We start from the raw sequence: 13981 nt of genomic DNA, 5'->3' as shown, positions 1-13981 counted from the left end.
TCTGATACCATTTGTATCAGTTCAAGCCTACCACTAGCATATATTGTCCGCTTTAGCCTGTTACGTATCACCGTCAACCTCACGATTTTAAAACGCGTCTACTAGGAAGAGATTACCACACCCTTATAAGGAATGTTTCGTTCCCCCTCTCCAACCGACACGGGATCCCACATGTAGTTTGAATGGGAATGCAATTCAACTGATGCAAAAGGTTACAGAATTAGGCAGACTTGGTTACCAATGGCCCAAAGAACAGTCCAATGGTTTGCCATTAGGGAACACAAGGTCTCACACACAGCATCCCATGTTGTGCAATTTTGAGTTCTTTTGAAGAGTTGTGCAGCATGTGTGCATAATTCGGTGCATATTGCAGGACTAAGAATTCCCAATTGTTTAGAGCAGGCAACCCACATAAAAGCAAATGCTATAGATATAGTAATTTGGTATCATTTCCCCTTTTAAGTTGAATGATTGGTGGCATCAAGATAAGTTTTGTTTTAGAGCAGGTGATGTCTGAATTTGGTGCTTACCTATTGTTTTTTCCCCACTCTTATCTATCTATCTATCTCTACTTGCCTAGCAAGTAATGCCTACCAAATGAGAGCCCCACATTTGTCAACCAAATTTTAAATTCCCTCAACCTTGTCATCATCGCCAACCGAAGAACGAACTATTCACCCGACCAACCATCATCGTCTTTGATTTATTTAGAATTAAACAAAAGAATATAGACTAAACGTATAAATACCTTTTAAATAAGCGATTTTATTTCTAGGTGGTTTTAATTTTTATGATTCTACCTTATGTTTCCTTTTTCTACGACGTCTTTTCTTTATAAATGTGTAGAAACCTCTCCCTAGCAAACACGTCATCTTTAGATTTTGGATTTTGATATAATAAATATGGTAATAATGCAAATAAAACAGAGGAAATTGTTATTGTAATAAAACTTGTTAGTTTTTAAATGCTTTACGGAGGTGAAGTCATAGAACAGGAGGCAGAGAAGGATTAAGGAAGCAACATAGCCGATGGATGAATCTCTCTCTGTCAGCAGAGGTGTATTTAAGGACTCTTTTACATGAAATTCTAGACTCCTCTCACCCTTTTTCATGCCTATCCAAAAGGGTGTTTTCAGCTATTGAAGAATCGATGATCCGCTTAAATTTGGTCACTTTTTGCCTCTTTTCTGTGTTGTTCTATGTCCAAGCTCAACCTTCTTCTCAAGATGCTGAAAACTATTCATTTCAGCCAAATCTTGGGTTTGTGATAGGAATTCTAGGCGTTATGTTTGTGTTGACATTTGTTCTTCTTGTTTATGCAAAGTACTGCCATAACAGATCTTCTGTTCATGTGAATAATGGTGTAACCCATGGCGGACAAATCAGATCAAGCTCAAGCTCACCCATTTTGGGAATCGACAAGACAGTGATTGAGTCCCTTCCATTCTTTAGATTCTCCACTCTGAAAGGCTCCAAACAAGGGCTTGAATGTGCTATCTGTCTTTCCAAATTTGAAGACATCGAAATTCTCCGGCTGTTGCCTAAGTGCAAGCACGCGTTTCATATCAACTGCATCGACCATTGGCTTGAAAGACATGCCACCTGCCCTCTTTGCAGGCAGGGAGTTAGCTCAGAGGATTTGCAGCTCTTTACTAATTCAAGCAGTATGAGGTTCTTGTGGAGCAATTTATCAGAGCTGAAGCAAGATTCAAACATAGAGCTCTTTGTACAGAGAGAAGAAGAAGAAGAAGAAGAACATCATCAACAACAACAACAGATCCATGGCTCTTTTAGATTCAGCATTGGGAGAAGCTTCAGAAAGATGTTGAAGAGTGACAAAGAAGGGGAAATGTTGATTCAAAAGGATTATGATGGAGATAAGAACATGAAGAACTTACACAGACATAATCACAAGATCATCATATCTGATTTTGTCTTCATGAATCGATGGAGCAATGTTAGTTCATCAGACATGATGTTCTTGAATAAAGAGATGATTGATTCCATTTCAAGCGGTAGATTTACTTCCTTGGAAACATATTTAGAGGAGTCAACGCTATCAAGATCAGTAGAAAATGAAGAACCCTTGAGGGGATTTCCATCTACATCAGATTGTTCAGCAAGAATTACAAGCACAGAAGCGAGAAGATCCGTCTCAGAAATCACAGGCGTGACAAGATTTGGTGGTGATGTTCATATGAAATTCAATAGAAGAATTGAAATGGGGGAATCTTCTGAGCTGGAAAACAATGTGAAGAGACAAACTTGGTACCCAATTGCTAGAAAGACAGTCCAATGGTTTGCCAATAGAGAAAAAACAAGACAACACAGAGTAGAAACTGTATAAACCAGACCAGTTCTTCATCTTTCTTTCATTTATTTTTGTTTTGGTTAAGAATCTTTAGTTTAGATAGTTAAAAACATCAAGTTCTTTGAACTGTTACCATACAAACTTGTTGAAATTTCAATAAGACAAATGTATAAGCTCTGAAACTCTCAAAAGAAAGCAGAAAAAGCAAGCTTCTACATTTCTCTGCAACTTCGTTACTGTTGTAAAAGATGTCATTTTGGTTTGTGGGGGCAAACCCAATCTGGTAAAGAAGCCTAAAAATTCAACATTTTGCAGAAAAAGAAAGATGATAAATTAATGGTATGATAGAAAAGCCAGGATTGTTTGTTTGGTGGAAGTCAAAGAGCATGCAGGCAGGCAGGCGCAGAAGAGAACAAGATGATTATGCTTAAAAAAAGGCGAAGTTGCAGAGAATTTAGCATTAAAAACAGGGTGTTAATTAATGGCTGCCGATAATGAAATTCATGAAAATTATTATTATAATTTGGGTTTACTGCATTGACGTAAGAGCTGAGTCTTCTTGCTTGTCTTTGGTTCACATTTTTCACAAAAATAATTCTTTTTAATATATATATATATATATAATTAGAAAAGACTTACAATTGCAGGTTTGACTTTTTGTTCATCCCAACTTGCTTTGCCCTATGGTTTAATGATGAATTGTGAACTCTTTAAATTTATGGAAATATTTGAAAATGGAAGGAGGAGGTAAATCTAGGAAAGATGGGGTGAAAATTTGGGTGAAAATATGATGGTTTGAAATTGTAAAATTTGGGTGAAAATTAATAGAAGGGTAAGATTTGAACGGAGGGCCGTGCAACGTGTACTTCCGGTTTCCCGTTATTTTCATTTTGGTAAATCTTTCTAATTTTTTATTTTTTAAATACCAAATCAATTTTAAAAGCAAAAAAGGAATTTGGTTAAGAATATACAAACTTTTTTTTTAAAAAAAAATTAAATTAAATTAAAATTTTAATTTTATAATTTTGAAAAAGTTAGAATTCTAAGAAATGTTAGAATTACTTTTAGGGTTTGATAAAACATTGGATTCCATTCAAATACGTGATATGGTTAATTACTATTTATTTTAGGTAATAATAACTTTCACTTTATCCTATTAATTATCTAATGTTCCTCCAAATAACATTTAATTTCGTAAGAATTGTCAAGTAATTAAGAAATTTATTCTTTTTTTTTTTTAAGACTTGAAATTTAAATTCACACTTAATATCAACTTACTTTTAAATTAGATAGTGTTAAATTTTTAAACTTTAAATTCAAACTTGTATTAGGTATATTCTACAGAATTATGTGCACCCATGTGGTTAAATAATTAAATAAACTCTTAGTCTAAAAAAATAGATGAAAATAAAAAAATAGAGAATTAAGTAAATAATAAATGCATGGAATTTGATTGCTTGTTTGGAACGAAATTCTTAATGCCATCTTTTGTGCACGACTTGAAGTGAGAATCCCTTCCTCTTTGTTTCTTCTCTTATTCATTATTTAATTACTTCAAAAGTCAGACTTCCCAATTGTGATTTAAATTAAATTATAATGAAATATGGTTTGTTGCTGCGTATCATCCTCGATCTCGTAATTTTAAAACATGTCTGTAAGGGAGAGGTTTTCACACCTTTATAAGAAATGTTCCGTTCTTCTCTCCAACCGATATGAGATATGAGATCTCAAAATTCACCCCTCTTGGGAGCCTGACGCTTTTGCTAACACACCGCCTGGTGTTTGACTCTAATACCATTTGTAACAGTCTAGTCCATCGCTAGCAAATATTGTCCGCTTTAGCCCGATGCGTCAACCTCACGATTTTAAAACATGTTTATTAGGGAGAGGTTTTCACACCCTTATAAAGAATGATTCATTCCGCTCTCCAACCAATATGAGATCGAAGTCGAAGAGTTGTAAAAAGTTAAGAGATCATGTTGGAGAGGATCAAAAGGAAGAACTCTAAAAAAACCAGTAATAAAGTCCCACTGGATGGAGAAGAGAAGATGGATTTATTATGAGCAGCCTGTAACACAAGTTTCCAAGAGAAGACTAGTAATGATTTGAATGTGGAGCAAAAATGATGAACTCTCCTCCATTTACATATATATATTTACCAACCTACTCTCTATTCACAACTCATCAAATTTCAACACACAGGTTGGGAAGAATAACATCTATTCAATATGATGCAATTTACTTGCAATGGCAATTAATCAACCTGCATACATCTTCATGGAGAGTTTGTCCGACTTCTACTTCTACCACTCGCTGATCCACTTGGGGGCATCCGACTCGTCGGGATCTTCAGGTGGTTCGACTAAAGAACCACAGGAATCTTCAGGGTAGCTCGCCAAATATTGAGCCACACGAGAAGTGATCGAGTCAGGAACGGGAAAGGTACTGTCACGGATCCCCTTCCAATCGACACCATCAAACCAGGGATGACTTCTAACCGAGTATTCGTTCTCGTTGCCAAGTCGTTTCTTCTCATCAACTTCAAGTAACTGATCAAATGATTTATCATAAAAGGTGAAAACTACCATATATGCCTGGCTTAGCAAAGTTCATGATCGGTAATTGCAGTTTAGGAGATTGTTGATTATATTAACATTACCTTGACGATGAGATCGGTGGCTTCAGGACTGATAATCTCGGGAAGACAAGAAATATCGAGCTCGCTTTGTCGACACGATCCAAATGGCGTTTCACCTTTCAGCATGAAATAGATTAAGACTCCCAACGCCCACCTGGGATTTTTTTGAACACGGTTAAGTGAGTTGTTGTAAGCTCAAGTACAAAGTAAGTTGCATTTTTACCAGTCAGCAGCAAAACCATGGCCATTGCCCTGAACTATCTCAGGCGCTAAAAACTCTTCCCTCCCCGACATAGTATACGTTCTCTCACCCAACGTTCTTTTCCCGAATCGGAAGTCGACTAACTGAAAAAAGAACGAAATCAAAGAATATAAGCAGGGCTCTACTGACAGCTCCTTTTGTTGAAGACAGAGAACCTTAAAAATAGGAACAAATTGGAGCAGGTATGAACCTGTATCCGTCCATTTTGGTCCAGCATTAGAACATCGGGGTAGATTCCTCTGTAGAGAACACCAAGCTGAAAATTCAAATGAATGGCAAACATTAATCCAGGACGGAAGAAGAAAACACAAGGAACAGCAATTCCACAGAATCAAACCTTGTGCAAATCTTCCAGTGCTATAACAAGAGAGGCTGCATAGAAACGGGCAGAAGACTCGTCGAGTGGAACGTGGAGTATCGAAGAGAAAGGACAAGCAAGGCATGTTTTCAGCAATATGCCAGCATGTGATTGATCTGAACAAGTGCAGAGGAGTTGAGGCACACAAGCTGAAGAACTGACGGTTTTCATAAGATTTTTCTCCTTCAACATTTGTTCTTCAAGTCCCAGCCTTTTGACCTTCTGTCTTGTAAATCTTTTTAAACTAAGCATACTTTCTGCGTCAAATTAAAACCCACCAAGGAAGTTCCATCAGCAACAAAGAAGAATATCATTCATAGCCATTATAAAGAAGATTGACGACGATATAATACAAGATACCTGTGTTCCTTAACCGAACTAGCCCGATCTCACTGTCTTCTGTGGAATATAAACACGTTTTCCACTCCTAAAAACAAAAACAATCAAAGAAGATAATATTAGGAGTGTGAAGAATGCATTCTCAGCAGATCAGCAAATGCATTCTCAGCAGATCAGCAAATGCATTCTCACCAGATCAGCAAGCTCAACTTTTGAAAGAGCTGAAATATCCATAATTTTAGCAGAGTGATGGAGGGAGTCTGAAGAATGTTCCTTTTGGTCATCTTGAGAGAGCTTTGGTAAAGGACCAACAACTGATTCAAACTTTTCCTTCGTTAAAATAGCGCATACGACATCTCCCACAGCAACTGCGCGTAAGAAGCCAATATGCTCACCAAGAAGTGCCCATTCCCCAAAATAACTTCCCTCTTTCTTAATAACTGAGATCTCTTTACCATTCTGTGCAACTTCGTCCCCGTAAATATTTGAATTGCTCATTAACTCTGCATCAAAAGTAATCCTCACTTGGCCCTTATGAATAATGTGAAGTGCACGTAAACCTTCGTTCTGCGAAAAAAAAAAAAAAGGGTACTTGAAGAGTTGTAAAGACGACGTTATTGTCAGTTACGTGCAGTAGTAGTACAATAAGGTTACCCCATCAACTATCAACTGCCCATCTGAGAAGGTAACTTCAGAAAGGCAATCTGCAATGTGGCTCAATTGCAAGATCGTTAACCTCGACAGAAGGTCCACAGATCGAAGCAATTTCAGGGACGACAAGTTCGAAAATTCTGATATAAGAATTCCACGAAAGTCCTCTCTTTTCAAAGCCCAAAGTGTGCCACTAGTCACAGCACGTACGGAGGCTTGAAGTGGTTTGTTATACCTGTACATACATTATACACATACCAAACTCATTAAACAAAATGAGTATCAACAACATATGATCAATAAATGGTGCTACAGTTAACGAGAGAACCCACATCAAAGCCAGTTCGCCAAAGGAAGATAGCTTCTCAGCTGTATAGTGTTGCAGAATTCGAGGAACCTCTCCATGGCTTTCTTCCTGCAATTGTGATGATAGCATTTCAAGTCAACATAAAATCTCGAGACAATGCTTTGAATATGTAATATAATGGATATGAACCTGGGTTGCCAAGACCTCAAACTCTCCGCTTCCAACTACATAAAAACAGTCACCTTCGCCACCCTACAAACCAACACGACACGTGCACATGATAAAAAATCGACATCTTAATTCATTCATGTAAAATCCACCATATAAAAGCAGCTGCCTCAAATTCTCATTTGCAGGCATGTATTTGATTTAAGGGTAGCAGTTGGCTTTCATGATAAGTAAAGAAAAAAGAAATAAAAAAGAAAACTACTTGTTCGACTACAATTTGCCCCGGTATGACCTCGACTCTTTGCATGCAATCTAATAAAACTTGGCACTGAGAATCGGTTAATTTTCTGAAGAGGAAATGATCGTGTAATGCTCGTTCAATATGTGCCTGTGGAATATGAAGCCAAAAAACTCAGCACCTCAAAGGTCCATACTGGATAAATGGCAATGAAACAAATATGTACTGTACTGAAAGTTCCTTGATAATGAAGATAAATTAGAATCATGACATGAGCTTACTTCTTCTTCCCATGTCTTCCTGTGAGCTGGAGATGGAGGCGCCCAGACCCGCCCATTCTCTAGGGAACTTTCGATAGCCCTGAGACGCGCCCGTGACAAATCTTGCCTTGCACGGTTGTTTCGATTCCAGCCAAAGGTAGAGGGAGATTCTGATCCTGTCACCTCCAAAACTTGAGGAACAGTGGATCGAACAAAACCACCTCCACTGGATCTTGTCGATTCACTAGTAACCGTCTAACCAAATAAAACAAATATCTGTTGAACTAAATGTAAGAAACTATAGTAACTAACGATTTTTTAAACTTCAACTTGAACAGAAAAAAGAAGATAAAGAAAGCCTTTGTACATTGGTTAGCCCATTAACGTGCACCACGATAACAGTGATATCATCAGTTCGAGTCTCATATTGAAGCCAAAGTCTGTAAGACTCGGCCACAATCGCAGCACAAGCATCACGAGGATCTTTATGTTTAGCAACCTGGAAGATAACATGAAGAAAGAGATTCAATATATTGAAGGTTGCTTGATCATTCATTAGTTCCTTAAACTGTAATCAATCAAGAATTAGCACCAACTTGGTTTAGACAAAAACAAACACATTAGAGTACACTAAACATATCATAGGGTAGTACATTACCATGTCGACCACAGTTTGGCTTGAAAGAAACTCGAAAACCCCATCACTAGCAACGACAAAGAAAGGATTATCCGGTGTCAGCTCTAGAACAACAATTTCCGGTGTAGCAACTACTCCAATAGTCTCAGCAATTGAGTCACCTATACTTCTTGTAAAAGCAGTGCCAGGGTACATCCCATTAGGCACCCATAGCCTAGGAGGATCACCATCATCTCCTTCTTCAGTACCCCAGCACCGAACATCAGGGTTCTTCAGCCCCTCAATCTGATCAAGTGTAAGAACTCTGGCACCATAAAGCTTAACACGTTCAAGTTCATCGGTTCGGAACGGGGTTTGATCGATGGAGAGGTCAACAGCCACAATTTCCTTTCCTCTCCGCTCGGCTAAAACCGCTCTCGAATCACCTGAATTAGAAACATATATAGTCGTACCTCTAACTAAAACAGTAATAGCAGTAGTACCACTCATGCTATCATCCAACATATCTGCGTGTAATTGTGAATTAGTCGTCAAATAGGCCGCATGGCAAGCCTCAACTGCGTCACTGTGGAACCTACTATTTCTAAGTAAATTTTCACAGAGCTTTCGTTTTACAAACTGCGAGCACTGTGTTCCGAATTCCCCATGCCCGTCGAAAACTCCAAAGAAATGGTCATCTGGGTTGTTCCCAAATGGGGTGTGGATGCAAAAACTGTCTTGATTCGCCTTATCGAGAGCATCGGGATAGTACCCTCTTTGCGAAAGAAACGAATATCGCAATTCGAAGTTTCCAGAAGGGACTTTGACGGTGCGAGACCCATCAGCAGGCAGGAACTGCGCTGAAATTCTCGACAGCCTCGTTATTCCAACTTCTGAATCTCTGTTGTTTGAATTCAGTTGGTTGCGGATTTCATCTTCTTGGCTATCAGAAGATGAAGTAGAGATCGCGTCGATTTCAACGGCGGTATTGGCATTTTGGGTGTCGGCAATTCTTGAAGATCTTGGAGTTGTAGCCTCGCCAAAACAAACCCTCGAATGAACGCAACCCATTAGAGTGAATACGGAAATGAAGTAGAGCGCGTTAGAAGAATTGAATTGCCGCAAAATTCACCAGGCTCACGCGCGCCAAAGCTCGTTAACCTGTACGAACCTCCTCTGACTGTCGCTCCGTGAATAGAATTACACAACACCACGCCGCTAGCTTAAACTAACCCGCTGGCGGGCAAAATGCAAGACCAACAATTTTTCTGATCAATCTTCAGAATCGAAGTTTTTTCGGAGACCCAGAGCCGGAATTGTGGAGAGAATGCCGGAAAACAGAATACAAAAGGGCGAGAATAGCTTTCAGATTCTAAGCATACCTTGGAGGGGACGAGAGGATAGTTGCAGAAGATAAAATTAGAGTCAACAACTTAATCAAAAGTATACCCCCGAGATTTTCTGCTGATTAAACTTGATACTTTGAAAACCCACTAAAATTTTCTAAATTTCGATGAGGAATTCGGATAAACATGAAAACGACATTCTTGATCTACTGGGTTAAAATTAAAATTGAAAAAGAAAAACGCGATACAGCGAAAGAATTAAGAAGAAAACCAGCCATTAATGACCCAAAACCGAATCCCTTTAAACCCAAAAAGAATGTAACTGATAAGAAGCTGATGAGAGAGTGATATGAGTCAACTTGTAGGAGCTCAAAAATCAAGAAAGACAGGAAACAGAGGAAAAAAAATAGATATCAGTAAGCAGAGAAAAAAGTAAGTCCGAACATAGAAAAAGTCACTGAATCCGTCCTAAAACCATGAGCTCAGATTGTCACCGACCTTGAGCAGAGGCTCGACAAGGCAGAACAGAGGTCAGCGAAGATGAAGCTCACAAAAGCAGCTTTCTGCCGCTGAAGATTTTTGGTCTTCTCAAACGGCCCTGTTCGTCCACGCAATAAAGCTTCATCTTTAAAAAAATTACAGAGCAGATGGAGAAATGGGGTGGTCTAAACAGAAGAAACGGCCCTACCCATTGGCCTAAAACGCCTTGGGATGTTTGGATTTGTGTTCGTCTTCAAAGAAGTCGACTGTGCAACAAGTACAGTACAACAGAATATCACCAAAAAAAAAAAAACCTCTACAGAGATATGGAAAACATTTGATCCCAGAAAGAAGGGCAATAATTTAATTATTTTCTTTGGGGGCTTTGTTTAATCTTGAAAACAGTGGGGACTCGTGGTGGAGCAAATTATCCAACATGAAAAGAGCCTCGAGCGGCTGAGAACGCCACCCACGTTCTCTCATTATCATAGCAGTGGACCCTGACTCGTCTTTCTGACCCCTAAAAGACCCAAACTTTTGTCTTCAAAGTTGTGTGGATAGGATGCTTTTCGCCGTTGAGGTTAACCAAGTTGATTATTCAAAGCATAACCAATTGACTTGACAAGATCTTGATTATATTTCTGGTGGGTGGTAATTCTGGAAGTGGTTTCAGGGGAAGTCAACAGGGAATCTAGAAGCTGTTGGTTTAGTTTGATGTTCGTCCACATTAGATAGCCATAAGTCCTCGAAGGACATGAGAAAGACGAGGTTAAGAAACAGTAGATGAGTAGGGATTATCCAAGGCGTAGTTCATGGACCCCATGGGACATAGAAAGCGAAAAAGTAGTATATGCATGAGGCATGAAACACAGAGGATTTAAAGAAATGGGAAAGGCCCAAAAAGATGAACATCTGATTGGGTAACTTTTCATAGGACAGGAGGCACCGGCCCCTGGCTTTGTGAATGAATGAATGAATATGTACACGTTTGGTTGTGATTGTTGGGGCATCTTTTTTTACTTCAAGATATTGACATATATATAATACCAAGGGGAATGAGCCCCACCTGCCCTGCCTCTCCATTATTGGCCCCACTTTCTACTCTGCTGGCTTCTACTAAAAAAACTACAAATGCACTTGCCTTCTCCTTACTTAACAAACAAACACCTCCATTTTTTTCAACTTTGTTCTTCCGAAGGACGAGAAAGAAAATGAAATCTTCTATGTTTATGTGATATATGAGTGTATTTGATCAACGTAACTTTTTTTAAAAGTTCAAATATTCAATTTAAATATGGAGCGATATGGACATCAACGTAGTTTCAACAAGAAGGCCCATATCCTTCCGGCCCAACGGAGCGATCCAAGGAAAACAAACAGAAGGTGAACACGCGAGACAGAGTGGTCTTTTTCTGGCGGGGTGAAAGCTTTTGGCATCTCTCGCAATCGCTAGAACTCGCTGTCTTCTTCTTCTTCTTCTTCTTCTTCTTCTTCTTACTGCGAGGGCTCAAAGTTGCGGAAAATCTCTAGAAGATACGGGAAAGAGAAGAAAAAACAGAAACGGAGATTGGAAATTGAGTTTGGAGAACCTGTTTCGCAACTAGTTATTCTGTTCATCACTTGGGCTTTCACAGTTCGAGCTGGAATTGAGCCGAAGTGACGGCGCAGAGTTATGGTGAGGATATTACCAATGGCTTCCTCATTGCGACCTTCCATTTCGTCATTTAGGTTTGCTGCTGCCTCTCGTTTGGCTCATTCTCTCACTTCTTACACCCCTACTCGGAGGCTGCCTTCATTTCATCTCGGTTTTGGTGCGGCTTTAGTCTCTTTACTGAGCCCTGGATTTAAATGCTAATTTTTGTGCTCCTCAATATGTTTCTGTATTGTTTTATCGTGTCGTTTTGATTTGGCGGCAGTGATTGGTCGGTTCCAGGATTTTTCCGGCTTATGCCAATTGGTTGTGTTCTGTTGAAAGCTTTCCTATCACATTCATAGTTGGATTGCTATTCTGTTTTAGCACGATGCCTTGCGTAGCTTCCTGTTCCTGGGTGTTTTCCACCGTCACTAAAGCCTAAACTGGAATAGAAAAATAAAGAAAAAAGCTGAGAGTTGGAATTTTTCATTCATGTAGCAGAATTTATGCATCACTTTCTGGTTTGAAATCTGGAGTTCTTATGAAGATAGATGATATTTTACGGTTGATATCTCAATCCTGCAGCTTTTCAAAGCATGTTTTCTATTTGAAGTCTTTTGGTTCGATGGTTTCTAGTTTATTAATTGTATTTGCTAACTTGGATTCCTCATTTGGTATGAAGACATGAATTTTTTTGTGTTACTCCAGACATAAATGTCTCGGGAGAATGATTTTAAGTTGTTGTATAGCTGTTCCCCAGGCCCAATTCTTTGGTCTAAAGACTTCGAAGTTGTGGCAAAAGGAGCATAATAACACCATAAGGGTGGCCATAAATGGATCTGTAGCACAGGCTAGCACAACAACCATTCCAGAAAATATTCTTGAGTGGGTGAAAAAGGATAAGAGGAGATTTCTTCATGTTGTCTATCGTGTTGGAGATTTGGAGAGGACCATAAAGTATGTATAATTTCCAAGAGACTTAAAGTTTCTTGCTACATCTTCTTATTATCTCTTTTCCCGTCTTCCTAAGACAATTCAATTACAAAATATGTTTACTGCAGATTCTACACTGAGTGCCTGGGTATGAAGCTGCTACGAAAACGTGACATACCAGAGGAAAGATATACAAATGCATTTCTTGGATACGGTCCTGAAGATGCTCACTTTGTTATTGAACTCACTTACAGTAAGTAGTCTACATGACTTTATCCAATATTTCACCCCCACGAATTGACTAGATCAATCAAATTGATTTATTTTGATTGACTACTGATCACAGATTATGGAGTTGACAAGTATGATATTGGAACCGGATTCGGACATTTTGGTATTGCAGTTGAAGATGTAAGTCTATGCTTTATTTTATTTTATTTTTTTTCTATGTTATACACTTGATTTAGACCATATAAATTTATTTACGCTTGTGTCAACAGTGTCCCTTCTACTTTGTGCTTTTTGCCGCATACCCTTCAGATCATTTTTTTAGTTACCAGCTTTTATCATGGTTTTTTATTCCCACTTTCTACCACTAGGTTTCGAGGACAGTGGAACTCATAAAGGCCAAGGGTGGAAAGGTTACCAGAGAACCTGGTCCTGTTAAAGGTGGCACTACTGTGATTGCATTTATCGAAGATCCAGATGGCTATAAGTTTGAACTCTTGGAAAGGGGGCCTACTCCCGAGCCTTTATGTCAAGTAATGCTTCGTGTAGGTGATCTTGATCGATCCATAAATTTTTATGAGAAGGTGAGACTTGTTTGAATGCTATATTGGGCTGTCTAAATGTTCCTCTTTTTTTTTTCTTTCTTATAGTTAGTTTTGTTTGATTGTTTTTCCTTCTCAATACCTTTGTCTGATACGTATTCCGAATCATGTGCATTTTATGTAAGGCTTTTGGCATGGAAGTCCTTCGCAAACGAGATTATCCAGATTATAAGGTATTATGGTATTTTTGTGAGATTTGTTTGCCTACAAGTTCTAAGATAGTTTTCTAATTTCAGAAGATTCTGTTGGCAACAGAAAACTGAAGTGAGATTGAGAGGAGGAGTGATTTGAATGATGGGGAGGGAGTTCCTTGGATTCCCGGAGTTGGTTGAGATTTTTTTGTAGATGAAATTGAATTCACCTCCCCCTTCTCTTCCGTAATAACTCATTCAAACTTCTATTATTAGCTTCAACAGATTCTGCAATCTCTGATGGAAAATTTTTGTTTCTTCAATAGCCCATCGTGCGGGCCTCCTGCTGGGGCCTGCTATGTCAAAAATGAGAGAAACCACGTCCCTCTCTTTCCTGCCTCCTGCTGGGGTCTGCTATGTCAAAAATGAGAGAAACCACATCCCTCTCTTTCCTTTTTTTTTTTTTTTTTTTTTTTTTTTT

At 38.8% G+C, this 13981-nt stretch overlaps 3 protein-coding genes across 4 annotated transcripts in view; 2 read left to right on the top strand and 1 right to left on the bottom strand.

Annotated features, from left to right (window-relative positions):
* Positions 1-983: 983 nt before the first annotated feature.
* LOC111436403 (E3 ubiquitin-protein ligase ATL42-like) lies at positions 984-2485 on the top strand. The gene has a single exon (XM_023074178.1). It carries the CDS (start codon positions 1033-1035, stop codon positions 2344-2346), a length of 1314 nt encoding a protein of 437 aa, XP_022929946.1. The 5' UTR covers positions 984-1032; the 3' UTR covers positions 2347-2485.
* Positions 2486-4390: 1905 nt separating this feature from the next.
* LOC111436392 (protein phosphatase 2C and cyclic nucleotide-binding/kinase domain-containing protein-like) lies at positions 4391-10339 on the bottom strand. Of its 2 annotated transcripts, none has more exons than XM_023074173.1 (15): positions 9992-10339; positions 8190-9424; positions 7899-8030; positions 7553-7786; positions 7296-7421; positions 7055-7117; positions 6891-6973; positions 6562-6793; positions 6100-6474; positions 5929-5995; positions 5548-5825; positions 5401-5466; positions 5172-5293; positions 4970-5102; positions 4391-4859 (listed from the first exon to the last, which is right to left on the bottom strand). In XM_023074173.1, exons 2-15 carry the CDS (start codon positions 9216-9218, stop codon positions 4614-4616), a joined length of 3186 nt encoding a protein of 1061 aa, XP_022929941.1. In that variant the 5' UTR covers positions 9219-9424; positions 9992-10339; the 3' UTR covers positions 4391-4613. The 2 variants fall into 2 exon arrangements, with proteins under 2 accessions (XP_022929941.1, XP_022929938.1); XM_023074170.1 differs by having other exon boundaries at positions 8190-10091; positions 10182-10339.
* Positions 10340-11344: 1005 nt separating this feature from the next.
* The window catches only part of LOC111436412 (probable lactoylglutathione lyase, chloroplastic), a 5187-nt gene continuing 2550 nt past the window's right edge, over positions 11345-13981 (top strand). The window contains exons 1-6 of the mRNA XM_023074184.1: positions 11345-11784; positions 12356-12563; positions 12668-12792; positions 12886-12950; positions 13139-13351; positions 13495-13542. Of these exons, the coding sequence (XP_022929952.1) occupies positions 11646-11784; positions 12356-12563; positions 12668-12792; positions 12886-12950; positions 13139-13351; positions 13495-13542 (798 nt within the window). The 5' untranslated portion in view covers positions 11345-11645. The remainder of the gene's footprint in view (positions 11785-12355; positions 12564-12667; positions 12793-12885; positions 12951-13138; positions 13352-13494; positions 13543-13981) is intronic.

The sequence above is a fragment of the Cucurbita moschata genome, unplaced genomic scaffold (genome assembly GCF_002738365.1).
Source record: "Cucurbita moschata cultivar Rifu unplaced genomic scaffold, Cmos_1.0 Cmo_Scf00003, whole genome shotgun sequence".
NCBI classification, from domain to species: domain Eukaryota; kingdom Viridiplantae; phylum Streptophyta; class Magnoliopsida; order Cucurbitales; family Cucurbitaceae; genus Cucurbita; species Cucurbita moschata.
Note: the sequence above shows the minus strand (reverse complement) of the source record. Positions and strands in the feature narration are given on the sequence as shown.